The sequence below is a fragment of the Rattus norvegicus genome, chromosome 7 (assembly GCF_036323735.1).
Source record: "Rattus norvegicus strain BN/NHsdMcwi chromosome 7, GRCr8, whole genome shotgun sequence".
Lineage (NCBI taxonomy): Eukaryota > Metazoa > Chordata > Mammalia > Rodentia > Muridae > Rattus > Rattus norvegicus.
Window position 1 is genome coordinate 6,438,718 of NC_086025.1, and position 8,914 is coordinate 6,447,631.

The 8,914-nt window shown below is 34.4% G+C and overlaps 1 protein-coding gene and 1 pseudogene across 1 annotated transcript; one reads left to right on the forward strand and one right to left on the reverse strand.

Annotated features, from left to right (window-relative positions):
- The first annotated feature begins 392 nt into the window (after window positions 1-392).
- Rps8-ps2 (ribosomal protein S8, pseudogene 2) lies at window positions 393-1,080 on the forward strand (annotated as a pseudogene).
- A 1,102-nt stretch (window positions 1,081-2,182) lies between these two features.
- Or6c69d (olfactory receptor family 6 subfamily C member 69D) lies at window positions 2,183-3,121 on the reverse strand. The gene has a single exon (NM_001001366.1). It carries the CDS (start codon window positions 3,119-3,121, stop codon window positions 2,183-2,185), a length of 939 nt encoding a protein of 312 aa, NP_001001366.1.
- Between the last annotated feature and the right edge of the window lie 5,793 nt (window positions 3,122-8,914).

Below are 8,914 nucleotides of genomic sequence, written 5' to 3' on the forward strand. Positions count from 1 at the left end.
GAAAATTGGGAATTTTGGTGCTGAGTCCCATTAGATACATCTGTAGCAGAACTGCAGTGTCTAAGCCTCAAGGATTCTTGCAGAAGAGAGTGATGTTTGTAAGAGTCAGATGAAAAAGGGTTTGCTGTAAGACTCTGTCATCCTGTCATCCAGAAATGTCATTAGCTACACACATGTGTTCTCATACTAGGCTGCCTAAGCATTGTTCATATTTAGTAAACAACCAAAAATACTTTCCAGATAGGATGAAGGATATCTTGCATCAAACAAAGAGTATTTCGAAGTTTTCATAAAACAAAAATGCACATAAACGCATGCATATACACATACATCACACACACATACAAATATATACTCACAGTTACTTAATTGCTGTTTCATGGTACACAAACATGCTGAACATATTTCTTCTTAAAAAGATAAAATCTGCTCTTTTGAGGCAGCGCCAAGTGATAAACATCTCTAGGGACGACTGGCACAAGCACAGTAAAAACAGGGTAAGAGAAAACCCCACCACAAGAAGCAAAAGTGTGAACTAGCTTGGCCTGCTGCCAATCCTAAGATTGGCCCTCGCTGCCTACACAACATCCATGTTCGAGGAGGCAATAAGAAGTACATGTCCTGAGGTTGAATGTGGGGAAATTTTCCTGGGGCTTTGAGTGTTGTACTTGCAAAACAAGGATCATTGATGTTGTCTACAATGCATCCAAAATGAGCTTGTCTGAACCAAAACCCTGGTGAAGAACTGCATTGTGCTTATAGACAACACACTATACCAATAGTCCCACTATGTATTGCCCCTGGGCCACAGTAAGAGAGCAAAGCTGACTTTTGAGGTGAAAGAAATTTTAAACAAACAATCAAACCAACAAAAAATGGTCAAAGAAAATTCAAAAGAAATATGTCAAAAGGAAAAAGAATGCCAAAATCAGCAGTCTTCTGGAGGAGCAGTTCGAGCAGGACAAACTTATCTGTACTGTATCAAGACCAGGCCAGAGTGACAGAACAGATGGTCATGTGCTTGGAGGCAAGGAGCTCGAGTTCTTTCTGCTGAAAATCAAAGTCCAGAAAGGCAAGTAAACTATCATTCATTGCTCATGTAATAAAAGTGTTCCGGTCCTGTACTTAAAAGCAAAACTAAAAAGATAAAAATATACTTGTAAAATATAAAAGGATCTTCACCCATAAAGAAAATGAGTGATGGGCCAGGGTAAAGGAATACTGAGAGTTTCCCCACCGGCTCAGAGGAGAACAGGAAGAGGGATGTGAGACAGATTGTAAGAGTGATGACCAGGTGACCAGGAGGGAGCAGTGAGCAAGTTGTAAAGTGAATGAGTAAAATCATAATAATGAAAGAAAAATAGATCAAAAGCAAGAAAATGAGTGATTGGGGGTTGGGAATTTAGCTCAGTGATAGAGCGCTTGCCTAGCAAGCACAAGATTCTGTATTTGGTCCCCAGCTCCGAAAAAAAAGAAAAGAAAAAAAAAAAAAGAAAATGAGTGATTATTTTCCATGGAATGTTTGACAACTTCTCAGAATTTTGTCTATACATGAGCATCAAAAGTGATGGAAAAACCTAGAATAATATTCTTGTAATTTATGTAAAATACATATAAAACTGATAAAATTAAAGTTAATATTATTTCATCTTGTTAGTTCATGGTAATAAATATATGAAAATATAATGACTTTTGCATTATAATTCAGTTCAAATATAATTTGATATAAGACCATTTTTTTTTTCGGAGCTGGGGACCAAACCCAGGGCCTTGCGCTTGCTAGGCAACCGCTCTACCACTGAGCTAAATCCCCAACCCCGACCATATTTTTTAATTTTAACTAGAACTTAAAACTGAACTTTGCTTGCATTCTGCATGCTGTGAAGGCATTCTAGTATTGTATCATGCTGCAAGTTATAACCTGGATTCTAAAAGACTGAAAAGATATTGAAAATGTATATTTAACTTCCTCTATATAATTAAAAGCATAGGTAATTTAAATATCTCTTAGAAAATAGAAGAAGTTCTTCTTTTCATTAAAGTTTTTCACTGAAAAGGTAGCTTGAAATAATATTTTGTGAAAAGAAGTACAAAAGTCAAAATGGGAAAATCCTCTTCAAAACTCTACTACTATTATATTAGTCTCCTTTCTTCATTTCCTTCATATAATTAAATAAAACAGTCATTTCTTTGAGAAAGATGCAATCCTGTGCGCTGTATTAATGAATGCATTTTTCACTTGCTGATTCCTCAAGGTATAGATAAAAGGATTCAGAAGTGGAGCCACTGAGGTATTGAGCACAGAAATTCCCTTGGAAATAGATACTCTCTGCTTGACTGATGGTTTAAGATATATGAAGATGCAGCTGCCATATGAGAGGGTTATCACAATCATGTGAGACGAGCATGTAGAGAAAGCCTTCTTCCTCTGGCTGGTTGAAGGGATTTTTAAAATCGTCATAGCAATGTAGGTGTAGGATATGATCACCATTACCAATGTGAGTAAGAGTGTCACCAGAGCTGAGACAAATCCCATTGTCTCCAGGAACTGTGTGTCCGTGCAGGAAAGCTGCAGGAGTGGAGTGGTGTCACAGTAGAAATGATCAACAATGTTGGAAGCACAGAAGTCAAGATTCAAGCCTAACACAAGTGGTGGAAAGATGACAAAAAAACCAGCAAGCCAACAACTTAGGATCAGCTGCACACAGACTTTATTGTTCATGATGGTCATGTAATGCAGGGGCTTGCAGATGGCCACATATCTGTCATAGGACATGGCAGCCAGTAAATAAAATTCTGATGCTCCAAATAGGAAAGCAAAAAACACTTGAGTGAAACAATTACCATAAGAAATGGTTTTGTCTCCAGTTGCCATAATAACAAGCAATTTGGGTATGCATGTAGTAGTGTAGGAAATCTCTAAGAAGGAAAAATTCCGAAGGAAAAAATACATGGGTGTCTTCAGGTGAGTATCCACCAGGGTGAGTGTGATGATAGTCAGATTTCCAGTGATGCTGAGCAGATAGGTAAGAAGCAGGAAGATAAATAACACAGCTTTCCACTGTGGGTCATCAATCAAACCTGCTATGATGAAAAATGTCACCCTTGTGTGGTTCTTCATTGTGATTTTCTGACTGTTAGACGGTCTAATGGAAGAGAGAGATGGTGGGGAAGAGGTTATTACTACAGAACTGTACTAGTGATAGGTCGTGTTGAAGAACCATAAAAATTGCAAGAGCCCATTTTCAGACACAGCAACATCTCTAACTAGGGCTATACTGGAAAAATAGTTTGTATAGTTTCATAGGCATAATTAAAGTTATTAATTTACAATACCAATTTTGGATAACTTATGATATTATTTGTTTATCTCTTATATGAATTCACATGGTGAAATTAAAGGAACTGAGAAATACTTGTTTCCATGCTTAAACCTTAAAATTGAGATGTTATTTTGTTTTGTTAATTTTATTTGAATAAAATATTAAAAGTTTGCATATAAATTCAAATTCACTTGAAATGCATTAGTGTGTATTTTCAGCTCTCCCCCTCTCTTCCATTTTTATCCCCTACACATAAACACACACACACACACACACACACACACACACACACACACACGCACAGACACACACACCATCTTTATATCTTAACATAAAATACTATCATTACTGTAACCAATTTTGTAGAATACAAATCATATCAATACTTCCATGACTGTTGTCTTATATCAGACGTCTAAATGAAGCCTAGGAATTGATTTCCTTGGACTTTCAATATATTTCAACTGCTTCAATTTTCATTATTATCCTTTATTCTAAGCACTCTCCATTCTAAAACAAAGTCATTAGAAATAGTCTGGTAAATCCACTGTGAAAATTAAACTATTGTGGTTTTCTTCTGGTGTGGAAGTATTGATAACACAACAACTGTTATAAATCAATATCGGGGTGAAAAAAAACCAAAAATGTAAACATAGAAATATGGGATTAATTATATTTTAGAGGCAGAGGATATAAAGACAAAGCCATATGGAAATGTATTGAGATAAAGATTTTTAGAGATGAATCATGAGTCAGTGAATCTGAATTATTAAGTAAGAGAAACATGGAAAATTTCTCCACCAGTTGCTAGTTCTTTAACATTTTCCTTCTTAGAGTAAATATTTTAACAACCAGTGATTTTAATATATGTGTGATCTTAAAAGCAGGAGCTGAGTTTCAAAATCACTGAGTAGGACAACATACGTTTTAAAAAATGTATAAATCTCTGACCACCATTCAAATAAAAAGAGGTTAAGGAACCAAGGGCATAGGTCAGTATTGCAGTCCTACATTAGCCTGTACAAAGTCCCAAGTCTGATGCTTCTCACGGAAAGAGTGTGCACATACCTCCAGAGGGCATATTGACAAGTAGATAACTATGTAGTATACCTTGACGGTGATATTAAGAAACAAAATTGTGACTGGCCAGGCAAACAGGTTAATGCCTTCCCCAGCCAACATCAGAAAAACTTCCTCCTGCAACAGATGGGAACAAACACAGAGACTTAGAGCCAGACTTTATGGACAGAGTGTGAGACCTTTGAACAATCAGACCTAAATGAGATGTCTGCATCAAAATGATACTGGCAGAGCTAAGGGAACATCAAGAAGGTAGTGATAAAAAGTATAAGGGCCAGAGGAAAAGGAGAAACCAGAAGAAGGTTCTTTAAATCAATATGTACAGTTACTCACAGAGACTCAAGTAGCAAGCTTATGGCCTGAATGTGTACGTATGAGGTTATCATCATATATTTATATTATGACTTTAACTGCAGTGTTTTTTTATAGAATTCCTGAATATAGGAACAATGGGGTCTCTGATCCTTGTACAACCTCTTGGTCATATTTCCTTCTGTTTATTTGGTTCAATCCCAATATATTATCATTTGTTTCAAATTTTTATATTTTGTTTTATTTTATTATAAAATGTAAAAGTTACCCATTCCATGGAAGAAATTTAATTGCTTAGTTTATTCACAGAAAATATACTGAAGTTGAGAATTAAAAGTAATAATTGTTCTAGGGACAATTTTTCTTGGGGAGTCTTCATGATCAAACATGTAAATAAGTTAATTTTTCAATGGATCATGACAATATCTGACAATACTTACTTTCTAAGTCTATCAAGACGATCACTTACCTTCTCTAAAATATGCATTAATACTAAAAATGAAATATTTTAATACTAATATAAAAATAAAATAGGTATTTGAGAAGAAATTAACCTACCATATGATAATATCAGTCATGTTTTAAGGAAAATGTTATAGACTTTATTGTAGGTGTAAGATTAAGAAAAGATACTCCAGGAATGCCTAAACAGAAGATATGTGACTCAGTCATGTCCTTTGGGACAAAAAATAGAGTTGATGTATCTACAATAATGAGAGAAAGGAAATGTTATGTCTGTAGGACATTTTTTTTATATTCAGATACTTGTGAAGATATCACTTACAGAGTTTCCAGACTTACACAAATAGCCTCTTGACACCAACAACAGCTGAAATACAAAACAAGAAATAAAACATGTAAAAGCATATTTTAGTTGAACTTCTACAGTTACATTGATCAAATGTTTCTGGACATACTGTGTCAAAATCAAATTTGCACTAGAAATTGAATGTATGAATGAAACTTTATCTAACTATATTAGTAATAATGAGTATCAAGTTAATATAAAAAAGTCTTTTATTTTAAATTATCATTAGTCCATAGTCCAATCTATTCTTGCGTAAGATTCAAAATGTTGAATAAAAATATGAAGCTTAAAAAATACAAATTACAATAGACATAGCAGGATTTGTTGTATTTTAATTTGGCCAACATTACTTATTTTCATCTGTTTAAATTTAAAACAAGTTCATCACATAATAATATTCCTTAAAGGAGTATATGTCAAGTCACACTTGAACAAGATGATCTGATTCTTCATATTTAAGTATCTTACCATAATGCTGACTTGAGCACAGTCCCTCTTCTCCTCGCTGAATCCATGTAACTAAACCAGAGACTATGTCTTGTTTCTCTCACTGTAAGGGTAATCTTCATTGCCTAATTTATTTCATAATTATAGTTACTTACTCATATAGTTTAAGTCATTTCCTACTCATTTCTGACATGGCCACAAAATGAATTATTCACGGTCTTTGAGAGTTTTCCTGATCCTGTTGCCCAAGTGAAATGGTCAAGAGGGAATAGATACTCTCCTGAGAATTTGAGATCAACATTAACATTTCCCAAGAAAATATGAGATTTTATGTTAAGAATGTCTTCCCCACACCCAAATATGTGTTTAAATGTTGCTCCTTCAAAGATTCCTATAAACAATTCCTCCAACAACCCCAAAGCACATTATCCTAATAAGTGTTCAAGCATTTGAAAAAACAAATTAAATAAAAACTATTATTTTTATGAAACTTAAGTAAAATTGGGCTCCTATATGTACCTTTACTCAAGATCGAGTAATTTCTAAAGCAACCGATTTTACTTAAGCTGATGTTTCTAAAGAACAGTAGGCCCATCCCAAATCTAGTGGTCCCATAACGAGTCTAACTGTTCTTTAGCTAGTGGCAGAGATCAAGAGGAAAGGAGCTCAAGTAGAGGGATAAAGTTGTGAGAATTTACCCTCTCCTATGAAAAATTGATTAATTCACTTCAATGATCCAAGCGCATTTTTCAGTCCGACCTCTTAATACCTATGCATTGAAGAATGAAGTTTCTGTCACAGGAGTGTCATAGGACCTTCTCAAGCAGGAAAAGTTTGTTTATGTTCAACTTTCCACCCAAAGATATACCAGACTGATTTCAGTTTTCACTGAAAGGATACATGCGAGTTCTGGAATAGAACCTTACATTTTCAATATATTTGTCTTGAGTCTCTCACTTCATTTTCTCTTCACTAGTACCAAGGAAGATGAGTTGAGGAGCAGCTTACCACTAGATCCACTGGCCGCTCTTACTTTTGGTTCATGTATCTGATAAAAAGATTTGTCTACCTGCTGACATTATAATTCATGCATGGTTCTGAATATGTTTTCATTTTGCTAGTAAATAGATCAATTTAGTTATTAATATTTCAAATCTTAAAATAGCACCGTTAATTTATTACACATACAAAGAAAGCCATTATAGTTGTAAGCTATCAATGTATATTAGCAAGTGGGAGAATAGTTCACCGTCCTACTTAGAACCATCATTTTTATGTTAACTGTCTTATGTTCTTATGTTAACTGGCACACAAGTATATAAAATAAACATCTCTTCATGGAAATGTATACCTATAATTCATTAAAAACACATTTAAACCAAAATGAAATTAAAGATTCTATGTTTGTATTATTCCTTGATTTTAGTTTTGATTTTTGTCACTTAGTCACCTATATGACCTAATGCTTATTACTTACCTTTATATTTCTTTATTAATTTTTGTCTTAAAAGGAAATAACTAACTAATACTACTATGCATGTTGAGGATTTAATTATATAATTCATCTAAAATATATCACGTTTCTATAGGTATCATCATGTAGGACTCATCTATCACGAATTTCATATTAAGGATCTCTGTCTCTGTCTGTCTCTGTCTTTCTCAGTCTGTCTCTCTCTGTCTGTTTCTCTCTCTCTCTCTCTCTCTCTCTCTCTCTGTGTGTGTGTGTGTCTGTGTGTGTCTGTGTGTGTGTTGCCTGATTAGTAGACAACCATAAGTATGAATGCCAGAGTTCAACTATGTCCATCTTTCTCTAGAACTCACCAACCTCATTTTTGACGGTGATAGTAATATAGGGATACACCACATAAGCCTATCAATTCATTTATTAAACAAAATATGTATTCATTATGTATTTTGACACCAATGAATCAATTGTCTTCTAATTCCTATGAAGACATTTATGTATAGATGTAAACATTTGGTAAATAATGAGGAATGGGATGTTTATCTTGCATACAGTGAACATTTACCTCTGTAAGAAATTACTAAATTGTGGCAAGATGTGACTACATTATACTCATTTTTAAACTGTTATATTTTGAATATAAAATATTTCTCATAGATTCATGTGCTAAGGCTAGTGTACCCAGAATGTGGCCCATTGGTGAAGGAAGTCTAATCATTAGAAGATAGGTATCTGATGCAGGTAATAGGTCACTGTAAGGATATCATTAGGTATATCTTGTGGTATGTAGATATCTGTTTGTGTGTGGTACATGCTATATGTGTGTGTATGTGTAGTATGTGTGCATATGGTGTAATATGTGTGTGTTATATGTAGACAGGAATGTACAGGTATGTGTGCCTGTGTGAGTATATATAAGCCAAAAGAGAATGCTGGGTGTTCTACTCTATCACTATATTTCTTGTTCCCCTGAAATGTCATTTTGAACTGCATGTAATGGTAGCAAGCACCGGTGATTTTTCTGTCTTGGCTTTACACAGTGTTTGTTCCTCTGTCCTATACTTCTGCTATTATTCTCTTTGACAAAGTGCCCATGGAATAACCCCTTTAAGACTATGAGTTAAAATATTTGTTATGTCAGTATCAGCCTTATGCTTAGACAGGACATAGTTCATGCAGGAGAATCTATCACTCTTCAGCTGTTTAATTATAATAACTCTATTTTAGGGTTCTTTTATTCCCATAATCCATGTAGTAAGCCACCTCTGAGAAGCTTTTGCTTGAAGTAGATGCAAACACTGAAACTGCACAAACTGTAGTGAGTAAGAGACAGATGTTCATCCATTTCATTTTCAATGGTCTATTCTTTACTGTGTCAATTTGAATTTCTGAGCCATGTCATTGTTCTTCCTGAAGCATGTAAAAAGCTTGTTTGTCATGAGGCTTATATGCTAGTTATGAATTACCTAATTTTTA

Coding starts and splice junctions, on each gene's coding strand:
- Or6c69d (NM_001001366.1), bottom strand. CDS start 3,121: ATGAAGAACCACACAAGGGTGACATTTTTCATCATAGCAGGTTTGATT.